Genomic DNA, 24,741 nt, shown 5'->3' on the forward strand with positions numbered 1-24,741 from the left:
TTCCTGAGTCACACTGAAGGGGCCTTGCATCTTTAAAAACAACTCAAGAATGTGTACTAAAGTAGCAAAGTGAGGAAGTAGCTGCCTGGAGGTGAGACATAATAGCTGGGCCTCTAGCAGCCACCCTGGGCTGCCAGGTGGTCTCGAGAAGGAGAGGCACCTGCTGAGAACGGTGGAGCAGCAACGTCACCCGGGGTCCCACAGGACAGTCAGGTCCCCACTGTGTGGCCGCCCACTCCAGGCTTCTTTTTCATCAGAGAGAAATAAAACTCTAGGTTATTAAGCCCAGGTGGGTTTTTTGTTTTGGGTGGGGGGGGGGCTTTTTGTTATTTGCAGCTGAATCTAATTCTAGCAGATACCATGGGTTCAGTGGTTTGGCGCAATGCGGGTCTGTCCTACACACAGAGCCTGGAATGCTCAACGGTGTTAGGTGGCACAGGGCAGTGGTGTGAGTTACGGAGGGCAGCGGAGAGGAGAGGTGGCCTGGGGACGGCATCACCTGCCCTGCACACACCCTCAGCTCGTGGATCAGCAGACCAGGGGCTGACAGAGCCTCTGTGTGTGTGTACGTGTGTGTGAATGGGTGGTGTGTGTGCACGCGTCTGTGTGGTGGGGCATGTTGGTACGTGTGTGGGGGTGTGTGTGAGTAGCGTGGTGTGTGGTGAGGGGGGTGTGTGGAGGGGTGGGCGCCCGCTGCGTTACATACAGCGAGGTAGGCAGGGAGGCTCTAGGGCCCCGTGGGGAGGGCCTGAGCTCCGGGGGAATGGCAAGAAAAGGGAAAACAAGGGGCCAGCAGGGTGGGTTGCCCAGCAGAGAAGGAACAAGAAGATTAGGAAGAAAGCGGGCAGCGCAGGTCTGGGGGGGAGCCAGGGGGCGTGAGAGGCCGGAGCAGCAGTCAGAGGCCGGAGCAGCAGCGAGCGGGTCTGGGTCGGGGCGCATCAGGGTCCCACCGCCGGGGCGGTGCTCTGTGGGGAAGCCGTGAGAGGCTCTGTCCCGTGCTCATGCTGTAGTTGGGGCAGTGAAATGTGCGTGTTCTTGAAACGTGGGCTGGGTAGGATTTGGTGTTTCTACCGCACACTCTGATCATCCCTCTGATAACGTCTCCTTCGCCCTTCGTCCTAGCCCCGCAGAGGGGTGGGTCTGTGGCCTGGGTGCCGGGCCCCTCCCCTCCTCTCCCAGGCCTCTCTGGCCCTGTCCCCGTCCCCTCCCGCCATCCCCCACCCCTGGGCCTGGCACCAGCTCCAACACGCCGGGCTCCTGGCTGGACCCAGGTCTCTGCAGGGCTCTTCCGCCCGCCCGTAGCATCGCCCTGCGTCACCCTGACCCCTTTCCTTCCCCGCCACTTACACACCCGGGCACGGTATGTTTATTTTTCGTGAGCGTTGTCTGTTTCCCCACGAAACCTTCGGCTCCATGACACCAGAACTTTAATCGCCTGCTGTTCACTTGCTGTCTGTTGACTGAATAACAACTTTAAATGACTAGGGCTAGAGCTGATTGACTAAAGCCCGTGATGTAGAACAAGTTTCAATTTAAATACAAGAGTGCTGAGGGGAGTTAAGTAATCAGAGTTGGGAGGTTAAGAAACCATACGATTTTAAGTCTCCCCTAGATGTTGTGAGCCCCACCCACGCTCGGGTGTGTGATGGGTCGGTAGCTTGCATTCCTTTGGGAACCAGCACCCCCGTTACAGCTGACGGGGACTCCGCCTGCTGTGGCACTGAGGGGTCTCAGACGGTGTCAGAGAATCAGGACCCAGTCAGATGGCGCCTGCAACACCCAGAATGCGCCTTAGCAACTCGATTTGGGGGCGGGGAGGGGGAGGACAAGGACAGATGTCTGAAGACTCCGCTCCCCTAAGGCCCAGGATGGGACCTGGTGGGTGTGAAGAAGGGGTGAGCAGGCCCGGGCAGGGGGGCTGGCATGGCCAGCGCTGAGGAGGGTTCTCAGGATGGGCATGGTTGTCCCATTCAGTGGAAGTGGTGCCAGGAGAGTGGGTTATGTGACGTAAAGCTGCTTTGGAGTCGCAGATGGAAAAGTCGCTTTTATTTCAGACCTGATGCCTTTCTTCCCCTGACTTCCCCCGAAGCCTCAGTTCCATCCCAGGAGAGCTTTCAGATTCACAGTTAATAAACAGAGCCCAGATGCGCGGGGCTGTTGGCGCTGGCATTGGACACGGCCCAGGGCCCTGGTGCTCCCCCGGGGGATCACCTCAGATGACCGTGCTGTGGGCGTAGAGGAGCTGAGTTCGCGAGACTTTTCTTCTGTGTCAGCTCCAGAAAGCCCTCCTTCGGGGCAGACCGTGCTCGGGAAGAGCTGAGCACATGGCCTACTTACGGGCAGCGTTAATTACGGGCTCTCGGTGCCTGTCCTCACTTAACCAACTGCCCGGGCTGTCGGATGGGGACTGATTGACCCCGAGGTGACCCAGGCCCCTTTCTCTGACCGCTCCTGACACCTTAACTCCGGGTGGAGCGGGCGTGTGGAGTAATCACCGGGGAGGCGCAGGGAGAGGAGCCGAGGCCAGGCTGGGCCTCTGGCCGGTGGGGTCTGCACTGCTGCTGTCACGGGGCTTCAGAGGCACCTGCGGGGGCTGCCGCGGGGAGCCGGGTCCAAGGCTGCGGGCAGGATGGCGCTGCCCCGCTGGGCTGATTCTCTTGCCACACCGTCTTCCCCTCCCTGGCAAGGTCACCGGCTGCCCACACTGTCCCCCATGGCTCAGGCTCAGGGAAACAGTCCTCTCTCATTGTGTTTTGCAGCCTTCATTCTTCCCAGCTAGTTTGTGTAGCGGGCAAGGGGTAGCATTACCTTTCTCGGACTTGTTAAGCTGCCCAAGAGGAAAAAAATAAACAAGCAAGAAGGTTTTTCCTCCTCCCAGAGTCTCGTTACTACTTGGGTGAGCCTCGACCCGTATACGTTTCCAGAGAGAGACACTCGATGCCGAGCGGCCCAAGGCTCGTCCCTGGACGGGACTCAGACCCTCCGCCGGCCGTTCCACCGTCTGCTGGCTCTGCAGCCACGCGGGACCGTTGCCGAGACACCTCAGCTCGTTGAGGACGCCCTGTTTCTTGCCTTGGGTCGCTGGATGTGCCAGGCTCTTTCATGCTCTTTGTCATTTCTGTCCCTTTGCCGGGCGTGTGCTTCCCGCCTGCCGTTCCGCCTCCCCCAGCCCCCAGTTAATTTCCCCTTCCCTGAGTAGCCTCTCTACCTTTCCCCGGCTTCGATTTTTGCGGGAACACACTCTCTTGTATTTGTTTATCTGCCTGGCTCCTCTCCCTCCTAGACTTGAGCTCCCTGAGGTCAGGGGTTCTACTGGGTCACCTTTTTGTCTTTGGTGACATGGTGGGGGTCCATCGGGGGGGGCCCTCAGGTGGGAAGGTTCAAGCCTGAGCTGCTCATGCGCTTCTGGCCCAGCTTCCACACTCTTGATTCCCACGACTCACCCGCTGTCAGATCCCTCATTTGCCTTCTCAGCACTGCCAGCTTGTGACGTTTTTCCAGTTTCCCTCTTAGTCATGTACTGCTTGGTCAGGTTTGTGTAGGATGCTCTCCACTCATGTGTTCATTCATTCATCATTCATTCGTCATCCATCCATCCATCCATCAGCTCCCTCCACACACTGGCCACTCCTCTAGGCTCTGGGTGTGCAGGGGTGAACAGCACGGACGTAGTCCCTGTCCTTGTGGAATTTACATTCTAATGGGGAACGACAAACAAGAAGCAGTCAAGTCAGTACATAAGATGATATGGAGGGGTGAGAGGGTGGAGACATGGGCGCTGCCCCTCGATGAGGCTGTGGACGCCGCAGTGCAGGAGAGCGCGTGGAGCGGGCTGCGGAGGTGCAGCCGTCTCTGGGAAATATGCTCCACTGCGTTGCCTGTTATTTCTCTGTTCTCCCGGTTCAGAAAATATCCTTAAATAGCCTGACAGGAGAAAAGGCCCTCAGTCTGTAAGGTTTTTCCCCTTTGCTGATGTGGTCAGAGTATCGTTCACGTCTTGTTAAGAGAGAATGTCCTCGAAGCTCGAGCTTGCTGAGAAGATGCGTCCTGGGCTGCAAGGAGGGGCCCTGGCAGGGACGGTGGACCTGGGAGTGCCCAGACGTTGCCGCCAAGGCGCTGCTGAGTCCGCAGTAGGTGCAGAGCTGGCCTCAGCCCTTGGTGGCAGAGAGCCCAGGGCCGCGGAGCCTGGTGTCTCCTGAGTCTTGCTGTCTGGAGGCCTCTGGTTCAGGACTTGGCATCTGGCTCAGCTCGGGGAAGCTCAGTGCCCCAACGGCTGCCTGGTGGAGATGGTCAGTGTGCCGTCCTCCCCGGTCCCTTGCACGTCAAGATGGCCATAGCTTGAAGACGGGAGAATGAATGTCCAGGTTCCCAAAGCGCCAGCAAGTATCTGAAACCACTGGTGTCTTCACAGCTCCAGATAACACCCGTGCTGCCCGAGGATGGGGCTACCAGCCCCGCTTGTGGGCGCAGTGCGGCCTGTCCTGCTGTGCCCTCCCTAACCCCCTGCCCTTCCTTGGCCTGACAGATGCGGACACGAGCTTGTGGTGCCCCTCGCTGCAAGAGGTCACGGCCGCGTTCCACAGCCTGGGTACCCACAGCCCTGCTTTGCAGCCCCCAGGGCCCCTCCAGCACGATGGGAGGTGAGTACCTCCCCCACCTCGGTGTCCTTCCTCATGCGGTCCACAGCCACTGAAAGCAGTTCAAACCCATCAAATCGTGTACATTAAATATGTGTAGTACCAATGACACCTCAGGAAAAATGTAAAAAACAAAACAAAACAAAATATTACCCCACAAATAGACTCTTCTAAACATATATCCATGCTAGGAAACACTAAAGTATTTCCTTTTCTGTAGATGTAATACGCCTGGCCGTTCATTACAGAGCTCCATTTTCATTATTGTTGGTGGTATCCAGCCTTGGCTCAGTAAGCATTTTACAAGTTAGAGAAAGGAAAGATTTCCTCTGATGATTATTTTAAATTATGTGCTTTTTTTTTTGGCCATGCTGTGCAGCTTGTGGGATCTCAGTTCCCCGACCAGGGATTGAACCCGGGCCACAGCAGTGAAAGCCCGGAGTCCTAACCACTAGGCCACCAGGGAACTCCCAAATTATGTGCATTTTTTGAGGTTAAAAATAAGAAGTTACCAAGCTCAGGCTCTAGCCCAAACGGCGAAGCACAGAGTCTGAGGGCATCCCAGCACACAGGTACCCCTGAGTACGGTTGCGCACCACGAATGAACGGCGTGTGACGCAGCCTCGAGGCAGGGACGCGCCAAGCCAGGCACGGCTGAGTCTTGCTGCTCTGACTGGCATTTGTTCCCGCCCCTTCCTGACTCAGCTCTCGCCGCCCCTCCTCTCCGAAGACGTGTCCCAATCTCTTTGGTCTGTCTCCAAGCCCCTCCTGGCACATTACCTAATATCAGCTCATGGCCAGCAGGGCACAATTTTACATGTAATTTCCACAGTGCTCCACTTTGTGCCCTGGGTGCCCCCTTTGTGCCCTGGGCAGCGATGCTAATTTGTCTCCACCCTCTAGGGACAGAGCCGGACGATACATAGACGACTCGTGTTGGGTGAATGGGTTGTAAAGGTGTCACTTACGGCACATCCAAACTCTCTGTTGAGAGTTCTTTGAGCAGCTGGTTTGAGAACCCCAGACAGGCTGCGCCTGCCGACAAGCCCTCAGGGCGCCGTGGTGGGCGGATGTTTCTCTAGGGGAAGGCCAAAGCTTTCTCAAGAACCTGTTCCACGACTGTGTTTGGTAATTGTCTGCCAAAGCAAACCAGACCAAACCACACTTGCTGTGCTGCAAATACCCTGCCGTGTGCTAGCCTGCCGTGGGCGACAGGGAGCGGGAGATGAAGCTTTGCGCGCTGGCCTGCTGCTCACCCCCTGCTGTGCAGCCCGGTTCCTAACAGGCCTCGGACCTGTACCGGCCCGGGGCTTGGGGACCCCTGCTCTAGACTATTCAGGGAACACCAAGAACATTCTGGTATCTCTTCCACCAAGGGTGTGGCGTCCTTCACGGTTACATGGGCCACAAGAGAATCTTCAGGGCAGGCAGTCTTCTCTCTGTCGTCCTCCTCGGAGGCTCGTCCCGTGTCAGTTGGTTCCACGTCAGGTGCTTCTCTGTTGACCTCTCGGGATGTCACCATCTAAGGCTCCGCTGGCCGAACAGGTGCCCTGGGGCTCCTCTGGGGCACCCACAAGCCTTGCAGTGGCCAAGACTGGAAATGAGGGCACACGTGGGCGCACGGCTTAGCTTGGCTGGCTTGCTCGTTGCTGTGAGAAAGACAGGTCTTTCACCAGTTGTTCCTAATCTCAGATTTCCTTAAAACTCATCACCGTCTCATTGAATGCTTCAGGATTTCCTTCCAGAAGGGAACAGCCCTGCTGCTGCTGGACCATATGCACATCGTCTGATGTCTGCCAAGTGGACAGCATCTATTAGATGCTCAGCATCTATTCCTCTTCATTGCATTGACCTCGGTCTCGCAGAGCCCAGATGACGGGTCTGGTTTGGTTTGGCGGTGCAGGCCTGAGGAGAGCACCCGGCCTGCAGCCCCCGTGGTGGGGCACCTGACACACTGCTGGGCTCTCGGTTATGGTGGCGGCAGTGCTTGTAGCTTCCCTTACAGTCTTCCCTCAGAGAAGGTGCAGAGGGTCACTTTATTATTTTTTTCCAACAGTAATAGGGGAAAACAAATAGAGAAGCTGACATACTTCTCTTAAGAGTGTAGAACAATGTCATTGCAGCCCAAACTCCAGCTCCTGGCTGTTGGCCAAGCCTGTGTTGAGGCTGGGAGGCGGGGGTGGGATGAAGCTGCTTTGCAGGTGGAGTCTGGCGGTGGGACCCTCAACTTGCCCTTCACCTGCTGAGTCCTCTGGGAGAGGAGTGGGCTTATTAGGCTGTGAATTCCTCTTCTCCGAGGTGGAGGCCTGGGGATGAGCTGATGCCGCGTCCCAGAACAGCAGTCACGATGCCGACGTCCCAGTCGAGCCTCAGAAAGGCAGGCCGGGGACGAGGACCCTGATTTGTTTCCTGCTGTTCCCAGCAGAGGTGGCACAGGGGAGGCTGTTCCCCTGTCCACTTGGGAAGGCTGGCCTTCCTTCCCAGCAAGGAGAGGCCTCTCGTCATAGCCACACTTCCCCTGCCCAGCTCTGAGAAGACGCATCACCAGCGCACATTTTCTACACTCCTCCTCCCACTGGCAGCACCAAACTGTCTGAAAGCCCGCTCCTCTTGGGCAGAGTCACAAAGTCGGCTCTGAGGCTGCCCCCACCCTTCGGGAGATCTGAAAACATTCCCACCCATGCTTGCATGGCCCCGTGCGTGCTCACGGGCTGGTACAAACCAGAACTCCCCTGCACACACTGACGCAGGTCCAGCGTGTGCCCAGATGCGTGAGCGCCAGCCTTACCCATTAGTACTCTGGCCCTAATAAATGCTAAGACCTGGAAGAATGTCTGATCCCAATCCTGTCCCGCACCCCCTCCCAACTTTGGTTTGTTGACACCAATTTCCCGGGTGCCTAGAGGTGGGTTTCTTTTTTCCCCCTCTGAGAAGCAGCACCAAGAAGTAAAGAAGAGCAGAGCCTTTGGGAACCGTGGCCGGGGGCGGGGGGGCTACACGGGAGGCTGTTATTGTTGACAGTGGTGTTGTCATCATCGGCGTCTTCACTTATAGAGAGTCCGCTGTTATCAGGAACTCCAGGCCAGTTAGTAAGAGTGGAGGAGTGGAAGAGACAGCAAAGGGAGCGTTGTCATACAGTCACCTCACTTATTTGAAACCAACAATATACACTTGCCCAGAGAAAGAGCATCATTTAGTGAGGGGGCCCCTGATCAGTGTCTCCTCCAGGGAGCATGTGCCTGGGAGGCTCGTGCAGAGGGTGGTGTGGCTCTGCTGTCGGCTAGTACCTCTCTCCCTGTAGGACTCTCGCCACCCTGAGTGTGACTCTGGTCTTTAAAGAGGGTGTTTTCAATACGACCCTGGCCTCTAACTTCATCCAGGCTGTTTCCTCTCTAGGGGAAAACTGGCCATGCCAGGCTTGTCCATGGACAGCATGGTAGTGGGACATCTTTGGAGGGGTTCTCGAGGACCACTTATACTCTGATTTCACCTTACTTGCAGATACTTTGGAGTCTAACCTGACGTGAGCTACAAAATAGTGTCCTTTTCAGTGCATGAGCGGACTCACCATAACTGTGTGGACACAGAGTGCTTGTAAGGAAGACTTTTGGGGGTCAGTGGAGAATGATTTTCTGTTTTCCAAGTCCCAGAAAACTAAAGCTGGAGGCCTTCCTGGAGCGGCAGCGTTGGGGAGCCAGCCCCCAAGAGGCCCCGGTGACCCCGCACCTCCTGGCATTCATCCCCTTGTGCAGCTCTCTGTCACCCCAGGTCAGGCTGGCCCGTGTGGCCTGGAGAAATCAGCAGAAGCGATGTCACCTCCAAGGTTAGGTTATGAAAGGCTGCAACCTCCGTCTCAGACGGGCATCTCCTCTCTCTCACGTCACTCGCTTCAGGGGAAGCCGGGGCAAGTTGCAGAGCCCTGTGGCGAGGCCTGCATGGCAAGGACTGAGGCCAGTGACCCCTGAGTGAGCTGGGAAGCAGCTCCTCCCGCCCAGTCAAGCCTAAGCTGACAGCAGTGCCCCCACCAACGTCTTGGGGGCATCCTCCCAAGAGACCCAGAGCCAGACGCGCCCCCCCTCCCCGCCCCTCCACGCTGCCTCTGGATTCTTGACCCTCAGAAACTGCACAGAATAATACATATCTGTTGTTTTTAAGCCTCTGCATTTGGGGGTCATTTGTTACGCAGCAGTGGGTGACCAGCACACACAGGGCATCGGGGTCCCAGGCCGAATGGATCGTCCACAGGCTCTCTGTTGTTCTTCAGCAAGCGCGGCCTCCCTCTCTGCCTCACTTCTCCCCTTGCGCCCATCTCCTCCAGTTTCCTTTCCTTTGTTTTTGTCTCACCTCAGCGAGCTTAAAAGTGAGGCTAGCCTGAGCCGGACTGAGCAGCAGGACACCCCCCAGGAGACGGCCTTGGACAGCAGCCTGAGCCACATCTGTAAGGTGAGCCCCACCCGTCCCTCTGCTCGCAGTCCACACCTATTCAGCATCCGGTTCAGTGAACACTGCTGAGCACCATCGCAGGCACCGTGCCGACGGCCAGGAGGGATGCCACAGAAGCCCGCGCCCACCACGCCTGCGCCTGCGCCTGCCCCTGACGACCCCAGGGGCCTCGACTCCAGACCTCACCATTTTTCTCAGTTCCTTCCCAGCGGGGCCCAGGGCTCACAGTGCCAGGGAGGCACCCCTGCCCTAGCGCTCTCTCTGCTCTCCAGTTCCTGATGCTGTGCGTGCTGGCCCAGCCAGGGGCCTACACCGATGGGAGCCTCTTGGGCCTGATTGAGCTGCTGTGCCGAGCCGGCTTGGACGTGGGGCTCCGCCTGCTGCCCAAGACCGACCTCCAGCAGCTCCTGCTTCTGCTCCTGGACAGCATCCAGGAGTGGCCGGGGAAGGTATGGCGGACCCCTGAGCCCGAGCCCAAGCCCCCAGCCTCACCGCGAATGCTCTCTCACGGCCCCTAGAGCGCCCCAGGTGGAGACAGCGCTGCTCCCTCCCTTACCTGGCCTCCACGACCCACCCTCTTACTCTCCAGATATCCCCCCCACCCCTACCCCCACCCCTCGCAGTGGGCTGGTAGGGAGGTCAGGGTGGAAGGCGGGCCACGCCCCCCCAGCCCGCCTTGATGCCCACTGTCCCCACAGCTCCGGCAGCTGTGCTGTGCCCTGAGCCGGGCATCTGATCACCACCACAACCTGCTGGCGCTTGTGCAGCTCTTCCTGGACGTGACGCCCCGGAGCAGGTGGGTGCTTCTCCACCTCTGTCTCCCCTGACCTGAGGCTTATCCCCGCGCCTGTGCTCAACCCCTGTGAGCGATCCACGGTTTGCCCCATCAGTCCCCACAGACCTCCCCCTCCCGCCCAATGTCAAAAACCCAGGAGAAAGAACTAAAAATACAGCTCACGAATGAGTTCCTTACAAAGGGAAAAAAGCCTCATTTTCTTAACGCGGTCTTCTTCGCTAAACCGTCACCTCGTACAGTTAGCCTCAGACCTGCAGCATCCCCACCTGCCCTTCTTTGTGACTCCTCCCCAGTCCTCAGTGGAGGGAGGGTTCCTTCTGTCATTCAGACCTCAGCTGTGTGTTGTCTCTTGATCACTCCCCGCTCCCACCCCCCTCTCAAACTCTCCATTCATCATGCTGTTTTATTTTCTGGACAGTATTGATCTCTGCCAGAAGTTATCTTACTATTTGTTCCTTGTTCATGGCTGCCTCTCCTCCTTGTCGCTTCCAGGAGAGCAGATCTCTTATTGGGGTCACTGCCACATCACCCCACGTCCAGAACAGTGCCTGGCATGCTGTTGGCACTTCGTAAATTCTTTTCAAATGAACGAACGAGGTGAACAAACAAACTCAGCCCACAGGGAGATAAGACCCATTCGCTGCTGGACCTGCCCCAGTCTCTCCCCTCTCCCCTCCTTCCTTCTCCCACTTGAGGCCACAGCCGCAAGGAGTCCCTTGCCCTTCCCTGTGCAGACCTCTCCCCAGGTCCCCTCCTGTCCTCTCCAGCCCTCCGTCTGCAGCTCGTCCCACCTAGAATGACACCCCTTCCCACCCTTCCAACCAGACCTGTCCTGGACCCCCTCCAGGAAGACCCTTCACAGGTACCCACACAGTCACTCTCCACTGGGGCCACCCTCCTGCAACTCCCTCCCCAGGGGAAGCTTCTGGGAGCAGGCTTGGGGTTCTGCTCAGACTCCTGTCCGCAGCAAACATCCTGAGCTCAACTTCAAGCCCAAGATGGGAAGCTCGATCTCTTTCCTGTGCATCTGGCTGGAAGAGAGGAGGCCTTTCCACAGTCCTGAAAGGAAAGCTTTTGCTGTGTATTTGAAAGAACTGGGCTTCTCGAAGCTCTGTCTAAGACCTTTAGGTGATGCATGCGTCGGAAATGGCAGTCCTAGAGGGCTTTCCCGTCCCCACCTCATTATCCCTGTTCATCCCGAAATCGTGTCCGTTCTGCCTTCCACATCCTAAATCTTGGCTTCTAGTTGCCTGTGTCAGCTCCACAAAAGCAGGGACCTCGTCTGGGTCACTTTAAATCAGCTACCTCCTTCCCGCCCCCTCCTGCTTTCATCTCACCATCTCTCACCTGGATGGTGGCAGTGGCATTCTGTCCCTGGCTCCTCCTTCAAAGGCTGTTTGCTCTGCAGGTACATGTGATTATCCCCTCTCTGCTTTGCCTTGCTTGCTGTCGCCTGCACGGCCAAGTGCAAACACCTTAGTTTGGTCTCCAAGGCCCCATGTGGTCCAGCCCCAGTTTCCCATTTGGTCCAACCAGGCCATGTGATTTGTATTTGTTCTATGTACTTTTATATGTATATATATTTACATGTATGTAAATGTTTATAAATACAGGCAGACCGCATTTCACTGTGCTTCTTCGCTTTATTGCACTGCACAAATATTGTGGTTTTTTTTACAAATGAAGCTTTGTGGCAGCCCTGCATCAAGCAAGTCTGTCAGTCCCATTTTTCCAGCAGCATTTGCTCACTTCGTGTCTCTGTGTCACATTTCAGTAATTCTCAGAATATTGCAAACTTTTTCGTTATTAGGTTTGTGATGGTGGTCTGTGATCCGTGATCTTTGATGTTACTATTGTGAAAAGATTAGGACTCACTGAAGGCTCAGACGATGGTTAGCATTTTTTAACGAGGTGTTTTTTAATTAAGGTATATACACTGTTATTTCAGACGTAATGCTATTGCATACTTAATAGACTACAGTATAGTGTAAACATAACTTTTAAAAATTTTTTATTGAAGTATAGTTTATTTACAATGTTGTGGTTAATTTCTGCTGTACAGCAAAGTGATTCAGTTATACACATATATTTTCTTTTTCATAATCTTTTCTATTATGGTTTATCACAGGATATTGAATATAGTTCCTGTGTAGTAGTACCTTGTTGTTTATCCATTCTATATATAATAGTTTACATCTGCTAATCCCAAGCTCCCAATCCTTCCCTTTCCCACCCCTCCCCTTTGTCAACCACAAGTCTGTTCTCTGTGTGTGAGTCAGGTTTTTTTGTGGATATGTTTATTTTGTAGATATGTTTTATAGATACGTATTTCAGATTTCACATGTAAGTGATATCATATGGTATTTGTTTTTCTCTTTCTGACCTACTTCACTTAGTATGATAATCTTTAGGTCCATCCATGTTGCTGCAAATGGCATGATTTTATTATTTTTTTAATGGCTGAGTAATATTCCATTGTATATATGTACCACATCTTCTTTACCGATTCCTCTGTCGATGGACATTTATATTGTTTCTATGTCTTGGCTATTGTAAATAGTGCTGCTGTGAACATAGGGGTGCATGTATCTTTTCGAATTATAGTTTTGTCTGGGTATATGCCCAGGAGTGGGATTGCTAGGTTACATGGTAGTTCTATTTTTAGTTTTTTGAGGAACTTCCATACCCTTTTCCATAGTGGCTGCAGCAACTTAGATTCCCACCACCCATGCAGGAGGGTTCCCTTTTCTCCACACCCTCTCCAGCATTTATTATTTGTAGACTTTTTAACGAAGGCCGTTCTGACCAGCGTGAGGTGGTACCCCGTTGTAGTTCTGATTTGCATTTCTCTAGTAATTAGCGACGATGGGCATCTTTGCATGTGCCTCTTGGCCATCTGTATGTCTCCTTTGGAGATTCTTTGGAGAAATCTCTGTTTAGGTCTTCTGCCCGTTTTTCGATTGGGTTGTTTGTTTTTTTTGTTACTGCTAAACGGTAGGAGCCGTTTGTATATTTTGGAAATTAGGCCCTTGTCAGTCGCATCGCTTGCAAATATTTTCTCCCAGTCTGTAGGTTTAAACGCAACTTTTACATGCACTGGGAAATCAAAAAATTCATGTGACTTGCTTTATTGTAATACTTGCTTTATTGTGGTGGTCTGGAACCGAACTTGTAATATCTCCGAGGCGTGCCTGCACGTGTGTGTGTGTGTGTGTGTGTGTGTGTGTGTGTGTGTGTGTGTGTGTGTGTGTGTGAGATGAGCCTCATTCTTTTCCATAGCTGCATAGTATTCCCTAGTGTGCATGCAACCAGTCCCCTGTTCTGGAGATTTGTCCAATATACAAGCTTTGTGCATCTATCCAAATATTTCTATAAGATAAGTTCTTTGAAATTGCAGTCCTGGGCTTCCCGGGTGGCGCAGTGGTTGAGAGTCCGCCTGCCGATGCAGGGGACACAGTTCGTGCCCCGGTCCGGGAGGATCCCACATGCCGCGGAGCGGCTGGGCCCGTGAGCCATGGCCGCTGAGCCTGTGCGTCCGGAGCCTGTGCTCCGCAACGGGAGAGGCCACAACAGTGAGAGGCCCGCGTACCGCAAAAAAAAAAAAAAAAAAAGAAATTGCAGTCCTAAAGTATGTATATATAAAATTTGGCCTCCACAAAAGAAGCTGCACTAATCAATAACAGACATGAAAATGCCTGTTTCTCCACATTCTCATTAACACCGTGTAGTCTCAATTTTGTTCTTAAGTTTTAATTAATCTGGTAAGTGAAAAATCTCTTCCTGTGGTTCTAATTTTCATTTCCCTGATTGCCAGTGAAATTGAGAATCTTTTCCTATGTTTATTGGCCTTTTGTGTTTCTCTTGGTGTAAATTACCTCTTGATATCTCGCCCATTTTTCTATCAGGTAATTTATCTTCTTCTTAATTATATTGATTTATAAGCAACTTATTACATTTTGGACACCGTGTTTTCTCCTAAGTCTGTAAATTGTCCTTTTTAAAACTTTGTGTATATCTTTCCGTGAACTGATTTTTTTTCCCTTTTTCAATAAACTTTTTTTTTTTTAATTTATTTTTGGCTCTGTTGGGTCTTTGTTGCTGCATGCAGGCTTTCTCTAGTTGCGGCGAGCGGGAGCCACTCTTCGTTGCAGTGCGCGGGCTTCACATTGCGGTGGCTTCTCTTGTTGTGGAGCACAGGCTTCAGGCACGTGGGCTTCAGTAGTTGTGGCATGCGGGCTCAGTAGTTGTGGCTTGCGGGCTCTAGAGTGCAGGCTCAGTAGTTGTGGCGCACGAGATCAGTTGCTCTGCGGCATGTGTGATCTTCCCGGACCAGGGCTCGAACCCGTGTCCCCTGCATTGGCAGGAGGATTCTTAACCACTGAGCCACCAGGGAAGTCCCTTCAATAAACTTTTAATTTCAGAATAGATTTAGATTCACAGAAAAGGTACATGGATAGTACAGAGAGTTGATTGTAATTGAATCTTTCTATCTTGAAAAGGAAGGCCTTCCCCACCCCCAAGAGCATAAAAATATTGTGTTCTCATTTCTTTCAGTACTTACATAACTTTGTTTCTCTTGGCTCTTAATCCCATCTGGAATCTCTTTTTTGTAGGTATGAGACAGAGATCTAACTTGATTTTTTCCACCCCCAAAGAGCCAGTGACCCAACACCAATTTTCTTCTGTCTTAGTAATCCATCATTCCCCAACAGATTTGAAACTACCTGTGTCATATCCTAAATTTATGACATTGTTCATCTGTTAGCCAAACTGTGATACCAGGAATCAGTGTCTTTCCGAGGGTATCTTTCTTATAGCTCGAGGGCCCCCGGTAGATGCTCCTTAAATGCTCATAGTGAATATAATGGACCGGCCTCACCTGCTTTCCAACAGACACACCAACTAGGGTAAGACCTCCGGCCGAGACCCGTTGCTGGGAAGGAGGGCTCGTCGTAGGGATGGAGGGTGTGCATTCATTTACTTAGAAATTTCATTTCTTTTTCTAAAGAGATAAAGCCCTCAGAACAAAATTCAAAAGGCAACAAGGGGTACCTCTTGAACACCCGCCCCTTCCCCCTCCCCCGTGCCTGTACCACCTAGCCTTGTCCCCAGTTCTCATCTGTGCTTCTGGCTTGTCTAGCCTTGTCCCCAGTTCTCATCTGTGCTTCTGGCTTGTCCTCCCCGCCCTTCTTTCCACTTCAGCGTAGGTTTTGGCAGCTGTTCCAAACTGGACCGGAAAGAGCTTCTAATGCTTTTTCACAGCTGCACTGTATTCACTGTGCTCTTTAGTTAGCTGCCCCCTCCACAGCGTCCCCGTGGTGGTGGCCTTGTTCTCCCCTTGCTGGTGGCTGCCCCACTGGGCTCAGTGCCCGGACTGACCCCAGGAAGGAGGGCGTGTTGTTGTACGATGGGCTGCCACTTTCTTCGTCTGCCTGCCTGCCGACTGGTTAAGCACAGAGCGAGAACCCCCGCCAACACGGGTGTGATGCCCGCCCCCCTCCCCACCTGGTTGACCAAGACTTCAAGGGATGCACTGTAAGGCGAAGTTGAGCGTAACCGTGAAAAATCAAAGTACAGACTAGAGCAAAGCACCTGAAATGGGGCCAATGGGAAGAGGAGGCTCTTGGAGGAAAGTCTGTCTTGGGACTCTGCCCCTCTGGGGTGGCTTCAGGAGCTGCTGGGGAGAGCGCATGTCCGCGCAAGCCCCTGCGGCAGCTCCCATGGGCCCTTTCGGGAGGGAGCTGCCACTGAAAGCTGATGTTCCCAGGCTCGGGACCCTCCTTCACCGCCTGCGAAAGTTTATTAAATGTCCCACGGGTGCTGCCTCACCGTGGCCCTGGAAGTAGAGGGGAAGTGACACCAGCTTAAGCGGATTCCTGGTCACGAGGGAGGAGCAGGCAGCCCTGGGAGAAAGCAGCCTTCAAAGTCACCAGGTGTTTGCCCCAGGGATGAGAGTAGTGACAGGTGCGGGCACACCAGAGCTCCCCGGAGCCCTCCTCGCTTCCCTCTGGGTTCCACGCTGCCGCCCTGGGTGGGCAGAGGGTCCGTGCAAGGCCCCGGACCGGTTCATCTTCTCCCAGCCCATCAGCCTCTTCCGGCTTCGTTTCCTGGGTCCCTCGCTCCACTGTTACCTCCCTTCCTGCGTGTTCTTCAGATCTGCCCACCCTGAAAACTGCATGGCCACGTGGCGTGGTGCTACCACATTCCCTGCTTCCCCCCCCTCGGCCCCTGACCCCTCCAGGCTGCCCAGGAGCCGCCCTGAGTTGCCAGCCAGCCTCCTGGGGGCCCTCAGCAGATTCCAGGCTCCACCAGGCTTCCTGCTGGAGACCCCTCTGCCCTCCCAGCAAAGAGCGGGGCCCCTTCTCTCTCCACAGGATGACTGCTGCCCCCGCACACACGCCCCGTGGACCCACAGCTCTCACCCCCGCCTTTCCTCCTGATCCCTCCTCCACATTCAGGATCTCAACAGTCCTGCCTTTTCCAGAACCTTCCTTCTGCATCATCCTTGCTCGTCCTTATACCTTCAGCTTTTTATTCTCTACTGGCTCTTTCTGTCAGCAAAGAAATGTGCTCTGTGTGTCTCCTACTTTCAAACGGCAGTTCCATCTCCACCCACCCCTTCCTGCAGCTCCTGCTGCCGTCCAGGCTCTCCACCCCCAGCTCTCTCCTTCTCCTTGTCCAAACCCTGCCCACCCTGGACACGGGGGTTCTTCAGAGCTCAGAGTGTCTCAGAGGGAGTTCTCACCTGAGAAAAGAGACAATTGGGCCTCTGGAGATGGACAAGTCCAGAACATTCTAGAAGGAGTCCACCAAGGCCCCAGACCCTCAAGATTTCAGAAGGGTTCAAAATCTGGAGGAACAAGAGGCAAGAGGAAAGTCATGTCCAGGGGTCAAGGGACCACGGCTGGAGCTGGGAGGACGGCCGAGGGTCCCCCTGCTCCTCCCTCGTGACCGGGCTGGTGGCTGAGCAGACGCTCGCTCCCCTTTATGAGTGGCTGTGGGGGGGCGGGGGGGCTGTGGGAGTAGAGGCGCCAGCCCAGTCCTCCTAAAGCGCTCTGTCACCAGTGACCTAGTGGCCTGTCCTCGTGCGCAAGCTTCCCATTTTCGCCTTGGCTGGCTGCACGGTGTGGTTTTCCTGGTACCCTCCCCTCCTCAGGCCCCTCCCCCTCAGGCGCCATCCTCGGTGGCCCCGCCGCTTCTCCCTGAGCTTTGGTTGGCCTCAGGGTCCTGCCCCAGCCTCTCCTCTCTGGTCCCTTGGCACAGCCTCGGGGGGCTTTCTGGGCGGGGCTCTGTCCACACTGCCCCCTTGCAGAACTCGGGTGCCTCCCCCCAGCTGCTGGGAGCTTCGAGCTTGCCTCTGCGGGAGGTTGGCTGGGCCCCTTCCTTGGGAGCAGCCCGGGGCTGGGGGCACAAAGGGCTGCCGCTGCCTCAACCCTGCATGTCTCTGAGAGACGGGGACCCTGCCGGCTCCAGAGCCCCTTGCAGGGTCGGCTGAGGTCTTTGCGGTGACTGCATCGCAGCCTGGCTTGCCCCCGGCCCAGACCTGCTTCCTCCACGCCCCTGATAGGAGTGATGCCAAGAGCACCCTTATACCCCACTCCTGCCATAAATGCCATGCACACTCATCTCCGTTTCAGAGTCCAGCTCCTTGGGACTCCACCCAGGACCCCATCTCAGCCACTTCCATGGCTTCAACCCCAACTTCGCGCCAGGGGCTCCCGAGTCAGTACCTCTGGCCAGACTTTTCTGCTCAGCACCAGATCCGAGTGGGAAGTATTTCAAATTCAGCACATGTGAAACAGAAGTCACTGTCTTCCAAGGGGGACCACCTCCTCCTGCCTTCCATGGCCCTGGGATGGCATCTGCCCATGGCCTGAAGCCTGGGGGCGGGGTGGTCTGTGGGCACCTTCTGTCCCTTCAGGCGTCCCCATCTCCCACGACAGTTACCTCTCCACATCACCCTCCGGTGCCACGGCAGCTCAGGCTCTCAGGACAGCACCCCTGGACGTCTGCCAGGGAGCCAGAGCTGGCTCCTTCCAGGCTCTCTCCCGTGTGACCCATCCCCACTGTGTCCAGCGGTGGCCTCTTCCTTCTAATGCACATCTGGCCCTGTCACTCCTCTGTTTAAAATCCTTCAGGCTTCTATGCTCAGGATGGAATTCAAACAGCACAGCCTGGTGTACGAGGGCTTTCGTGCGTACTTTCCCAAGCCTGCCTTCTCCCCGCCACGTCCCCGCACAGGCTTCCACACTCCAGCCATATCCCAAAACCGTGCGGCTACCCAAACCCATGATGAGCATTTGTCTTGAACTTTTCAACGTCTGTTCCCTCTTCCTAGAGAAGCCTCTTCCCCTATCTTCTTCCTCCTCTTTGCCTGGTTGACATTTCCTCACCCCCAAGACTAGGCTCAGATGAGGCATCTTCTCTTCGGAGAGACCTCCGGATGCAGAGCCCTGGTGGTTGTTGCCCCTTGCTGACCCCTTGGGCTGTGAGCGCCGTGAGGACAAGAGCTGTGACTTTGCTCGCTGGGTCCTTGGACCCTGGCACGGAGGAGGGGCTTGAAGAGCATGCTTGTGGAGTGCTTGCTTCTGGAGGGCAGATTTCAAAAAGAGTAGAGAGAGAGAGAACTTTTTAGTAGCAGATTCCAAAAAGAAAAATGGCTCAGGGGGGCTAGAGAGATCCTGCAATAGAACTTTGAATGTGGTTTGCAAATGGACCCAATGAGGAAAAATGCAGGAAGTATCTAGAGGTGCAGGGGCTGCACTCAGAGCTCATGCATGATCTCTGATCTTGAAAGATATGGAAGAGGGAAAGAAAGGGACGTGAGCAAGGCAAATGGAGAAATAGCACAGACCAGTGACAGTATTGGTGGGAAAAGCTAAGGCCCGTAGAAGGGGCTTCTGTGTAATTTTTCCTTTTTTTTTTTTTTTTTTCTTTTGGCCACACCACGAGGTATGTGGGATCTTAGTTCCCCGACCAGGGGTGGAACCTATGTTCCCTGCAGTGGAAGCGCGGAGTCCTAACCACTGGACTGCCAGGGAAGTCCCCTGTGTAGTTATTTTTGAAGTGAGGAGTGCTGTTCTGGGCTGGTGGGGAAACGTTAACACTGATGAAGAGAGAACAACACTGCGTAATTCCTGTTTTGCTTCTGTCTTCCTTGTCGAGGAGCATAATTTTTCATCTGGACTCAAATATTGATCAGAGGGGATTGCAGCCTAAGATATGGGGGGGAGACAGTAGGACAGCATCCAGCTGTGTGAAATGAGTTGAGGTCCCCTCCCGCAAAAGGATGTCTCAAGTCTGTCCTGGGCGACGTGCAGGTGGAGTGCCCTCACTCTGCAGAGACCTGGGGGGGGGGGAGGTGTGGGAGCTCCCGGGGCATGGGGAGGGAGGGTGCAGAAGGTGCTTTCTTCACTCAGTGCTGCGGGCTTGATGTGTCCCTCAACAGAACTCCCCAGGGGATAGCTTGTGAGCACATACATAGAAAAGGAAGCGCTGCTTTCTAGGATTCCTAAGAATAAATCATACCAGACTAGCCTCATTTCGTTTTTGACAGGCTAACCAGAAGGGTACTCTGGAGAAGGCTGTCTGGGTTTTGTAGGGCCTTTGACGGAAACGATCGTCGTATCTTGTGACAACATAAAGAAACGTGGGCTGAGCGATGTCAGCTCAGATGGGCTCGTCACCCAGAAGTGCTGCTAGCCATCAGAATTGGCCTGGAGGGCAGGCCCAGGCGGCCACCCAGAGTTCCGTCTTCACTGACAGGTTGGCCAGCGCAGACCCTGGGTCTTGGACGAGGCCATTAATAGAACAATGGTCAAGTTCACACATAACATAAATGTAACTGACAGCAAATTGAAGATGCCGGAACATCTCAGCAGACCATAATGATGGGCTGAGTGGGAAAGAGAGGCCCAGCTGCACAATTAAGAACAGGATCTGGGAAATGGGATTTGACGGCCAGACGTGTGAACTAACTTTGGGCCCAATCTGTCAACGGCGTAGCATCTCGAGGCTGCCCCTAAAATGAGTGTCAGCCTCAGCTCTGAGCGCCTCACTTGACGGGTATGTCAGCAACCCTGAGGCACTTCATAAGAACCAACCAGAATGGCAAAAAGATTCCAAAGGATAGAAAAGAGTAGCTGTTGCACTGGGGGAGGGGTAGCCATGGGAAGTTCGGCGACTTCCTTCAAGTACACGAAGGCCCTAATTAAACGGACGGATATGTGGGTTCCAGGACATGAGACAGGGTGACGTTTAAGGTATCTTAAGCGTAGTGGTCTGTGGGTTTCCTCATAATACCAGAGAGAGAGGGAGGGAGGGAGGAAGGGAGATGGGAGGAGGGAAGTTGGTTGTGATTGTCTACATGAACTTTATTTACTGAGCAGTAGTAACCTTTTTATTTGGTTATACTATGCATGCAGGAGAGGACACATTAGAGGTGGACACTGTACACTTTGCCAGGCGTCTGTGCAACCACCACTGCATCACAGGCCAGAATGTCACCTGCTCCCCAGAAGGACCCTGGGCCCCTCCCAGGCATTCCCTCTGCAAAGAAAACCGCTTCCCCAGCTTCTCTCCCGTAGGTGTGTTGTGCCGGGCTTTGAACATGGGTACCGGTGGGACCGGTAGATGGTTCCTTCACGTTGCCTGGTGGGACCCCACCGTGTGGATCTGAGGCTGTCTGAATCCCACCGTCTCTTCCTGTCTGCACTGTGTGTGCCCACACTTGTGAGCGTCCCAGCGGGTGTGGGGATGACTGGGCAGACGGCTGGAGAGTTCACCCTGACCTCTGAGCCCAGCTCCTTGTTCTTCCTGCCCAGGTGGCACATGCTCACGTGCAAGATAGGAGACTCCAGGGAAGCACTGAGGGACGGGTGGCATGAGAGGCGGTCGTGATGCCTGAGAGGCGGCGTGGACAGCCCGGGAGCGGCAAGCCGGGCAGACGCCCTGGGGCAGGGTGTTGGGCGGCATTTCCATGGCGGAACAGGCCTCTGCCGTTGCTTCCTGAGCTGCCCTAGAGACATGGAAAAGGCCGTTCACGCCTTTGGCCAGATGCCTGGTGGCCTCTTAGAGTAGTTCAACCTCAGCAGAGCCCAGTTCCCCTCCAGAGGGACTGCGGTGACCTGTGTGGTTGTCCTGACACCCTGATGACCCGAGCTGGCAGGTGCCTTTGCGGTCCTCAGAGCACCCACAGGCTGCCCCTTGCAGGAGCTGGAGGCTGGGGGCTGGGGAGCAGAGCGCCTGCGCTCCACTTCCCGGCTCTGCTGTTGGTTTGGAAAAGTCATTTCCCCATTTCCCAGCGCCTGAGGCCCTCTGAGAGCTGATCCGGTGTCCTGGTCTTACAGCGGCCCGTCAGGGTGGCGGGGCAGGACTGAGGCAGAGGCCTGGCCTGGTGTGATTTCGGAGGGCTGGAGCCTGTTGCCTTATATGACACTGGCTGGCGTGGCTCCGGGGGCTTCTGCATCCTCCTGTGTTCGCCTGGTTTGAGTTCCGGGGGGGCCTCGCCGGGTGGGCTTGGGCAGCTTCTGGGGGAGGACGGCCCGGGGCCAACCTCAGCCGGGCCACGGGCCCCCCTGCTTGCCCCCTGCACAGTGTGGGTGGTGTTTGGGGTGAGTCTTTGCTCCTTCCCCTCTGTAGAGTAAGTTCTCAGTGTGGAATGAAAAAGTGGTCCTGTTGCCTCTCCCTGTGTCCCAGTGGGAGCTGAGAGGGCAGGGGACTGTGTGTAGAAGGCAGGGAGGGCGGTCAGGATGAAAGGCAGTGGGCAGGCGGGCAGCGCGCCGCCCTCAGATGTGGTTTCTTTTCATCCACTCGCCCCCTCGGCGCTCCTTCTGCTGCTTGTCTTCTGTTTCTTTCTGGACAGCAGCTCTGTCCTGACCCACCCGGCCCACCTCTTCCCTTCTGGAACCACCCCCGGCTCTGCTTTGCCGGCCTGCCAGCACCCCACCCCCGGGTCGGCCACTCCGCACCCGCTGCGGGTAACAGCGCTCCCCAAGGCCCGGGTTTGGATTAATGAAGCCCAGATGCTGGACTGGGGACTCCGGCTGCAAGTTCTCGCGTTGGAGCAGCAGCTCGGCTTGGAGGGGCCGTCTACCTCCCCCCGCCCGCCCCCTCCCCTTGCTCCTGGCCCAGCTGCTGCTGGGGCTCCCGGGGAACAGCTGGAGAGCAGGTTCTGGCGGTGGGAGCCCAGGGAGATACGCGGGTGGGGCGCCGGATGAGGGCTCCCGTGTTCTGTCCCGTGACGCAGTCCAGATGGGGCTGCCTCTCCCCAGGACTCGGAGGGTGGGTGGGAAAGCTGGGGCGCTCTGCAGAAAGGGAACCGAGGTCACCGGTCCAGAATGGAAGGGGATGGCCGGCCCCTCCCAGGGTGGCCAGATAAAATACAAAGATCACATGGGAGAAACTCAGGCTAAAAAAAATTGTTCTTTATCTATAGGAAGTTCAAATTTAACTGGCATCCTGTATTTTTATTGGCTAAGTCAGGCAGTCCTTACCACCCCCCAGCTGAACTTCTTCTTTAAGTAATAGTTTTATTGGACTGCCACATACGAACAGAACACAGACCGTAAGTGTGTGCTCAGTGGGTTTCCACAAGTCGAACACATGTAAAACCAGCACCCAGATCAAGAAATGAGGGAATTCCCTGGCGGCCCAGTGGTTAGGACGCGGCGCTTCCACTGCCAGGGCCCAGGTTCAGTCCCTGGTTGGGGAACTAAGGTTCCCACGAGCCACATGGTGCGGCCGAATGAAAAGAAAAAGAAGAAGAAGAAATGAGACGTGAGCAGAGCCTGCCCGCCACCCCACCCCTGCCACGTCTCCCCGTTTCTGTACTTAGTGTAAGTGAAATCATACACGTGTATTCTGTTGGAACTGGCTTCTCTCACGCAGCCCTGTGAGGCTCCCCCGTGCTGCCGGATGGAGTCGTGGCTCATCCGTAATCGTTCCGCGTGGGCTTGAGATGCGTGAGTGGAGCCCAGTCCCTCTCTCCATTCTAGTGGTGGATCGGTGCTGCTCGTGCCCCTCTCTTTTCTCGTACGCCGTACGTGTGTGCCCGGGATTAGGACTGCCGGGCCGTGGGGCGGGCACACGAACATCGTTATCTTTAGTAGGTCTCGCCAGGCAGTTGGCCGAGGTAGGTGTATGCATCCGTGTCCCTGCCGGCTGTGTGGGAGCGTCTCCCCTCTTTCTCGTGTTTACCCTTCTAGTATGTGATGCTGCTGTCTGATGCTGCGTTTTTCCCTTTTTTTTTTTTAATCAAGAGCCTCTTGCCTTGTTGATTTCTCTGATTTTCTTGAATAAGATCAACAAGGCCCCTGCTTCAGGTACCACCTACCCTCCTGGCTTGGAGAAGGCCATTCCCACCTCCGTTCCCCACCAACTGGGAGCCCCTCCTGCACCCACGTGAGGCCATGGCAGCCACAGGCCCTGGGGAAGTTGCAGGGGCGCCTTCAGCACCGCTCAGGCGGGGCTCAGTCCTGCTTCCCCCAGGTACTTCCTTAGGGAAGCATCATTTCCGAGGGCTGCCTGTCCCCGATGTCCTGTCCTTCGTTTCCCCGTGGGGTCGTCCCAAGGATGGGGGTAGGGGCGCCCGTGGGGACCCTCCAGCAGTGTTGTTACCAGAGAGCATTTCTCCTCTACGGAGCCGCTTCCAGCCCACCTGGTGTCCTTCGTGTTCCTTCAGTTTCCGCCGGCTTCAGAACCTCTCCTTTGCTTCCCCTGGTGGTGGCTTTCCGCGGGAATCAGCGACTGTGGGCCACATCAGAGTCCGTGCCAGGGGCTGCCTTCTGCTGTCCATGGGGGCAACAAGTGTGTGAAGCCTCGAGGAGGATGTAACCCTCCACCCCTTCTCCCATCGCCCCTCTCCAGCCTCTCCTGGCCACTGCCACCCCTAGCCCTGTCCTCTAGTCTCTGCTTCCCTCCTCTCTTCTTTTTACTCGCTCCAGCCCTCAAGGACCCATGAAAATCAGAGCCACAAAACGTTAGCGTCTAAAATCCCCATTAGAGGTCTTTACTCCTGAAGAGTGGAGACACCAGCTCCATCCTGAGTGAATCAGTTAGGACTGTTTGGCGCTAGACTTAGGAGCCCAGCTCAGACTGACTGAAGAAGCCAAAGGGACTTCATCAGCTGAGCCAACCAACCCACTGACCGCACGGGTCCGGGGGCCGGAGGCTTCAGGCAGGGCAGGCTCTGGGTGTTGTCAGGGCTCTATCTCTGCTTGTTGCATTCTCCAGACTGCCCCACAAAGAGGCAGGATGGCCACCAGCGACAGCGGGGTCACCTCCCACCTGATCAGTGGTCCTGCTGGAAAGGCACACGCTCTACTGGTAGCTCCAGCCAAGACCCCGAGGCCACCTCTCAGTGGCTCAAACACAGGGACTGATGGGCCAGGCCTGGCTCACGGGCCCACCCTGGGAGCCGGGATTTGGGCCGGGTGTGGTGGGTGAGGGTTTCTCCAAAAGAAAGTCACTGGATGCTGGCTGAAAAACACAAGAACAAAACCTGGCCTCACCAAGCCCCGGTCACACACCTTCCACCAGCCTGCATGGGCTGAAAGCTCATGATGCTGCAAGGGAAAGAAAAGGCGACGGTCTGTGCGAAGGAGGTTGAACGGTCCCGATCTCTGTGTAGCACAAATATATAGAGGAAAACACTAAGCCGGTAAATACTACTATGCGAGCCTCTGAAGTTACCGCTTCTTTTAAAAAATAACTTTTTCTTTTTGCTTATTTTTAAACTTGCCCATATTGCATGTTTTATTACTTCTAAAATAAATAATAAACGCTATAAACCAAAGGAGAAAGCCAAAGTTCCCTACGTGGCTCTCCCCTGTTCACGTCTCGGTGTGTGTCCTGCCCCTCCTTGTA

General features: G+C 55.1%; 1 protein-coding gene across 1 annotated transcript in view; it reads left to right on the forward strand.

The window, feature by feature from the left end:
* The window catches only part of FAM178B (family with sequence similarity 178 member B), a 94,770-nt gene that overhangs the window by 46,560 nt on the left and 23,469 nt on the right, over nucleotides 1-24,741 (forward strand). The window contains 4 exon segments of the mRNA XM_060170005.1: nucleotides 4,526-4,644; nucleotides 8,991-9,080; nucleotides 9,353-9,529; nucleotides 9,779-9,876. Coding sequence (XP_060025988.1) covers nucleotides 4,526-4,644; nucleotides 8,991-9,080; nucleotides 9,353-9,529; nucleotides 9,779-9,876 — 484 coding nt within the window.

This window comes from Lagenorhynchus albirostris, chromosome 13 (genome assembly GCF_949774975.1).
Source record: "Lagenorhynchus albirostris chromosome 13, mLagAlb1.1, whole genome shotgun sequence".
NCBI classification, from domain to species: Eukaryota; Metazoa; Chordata; class Mammalia; order Artiodactyla; family Delphinidae; genus Lagenorhynchus; species Lagenorhynchus albirostris.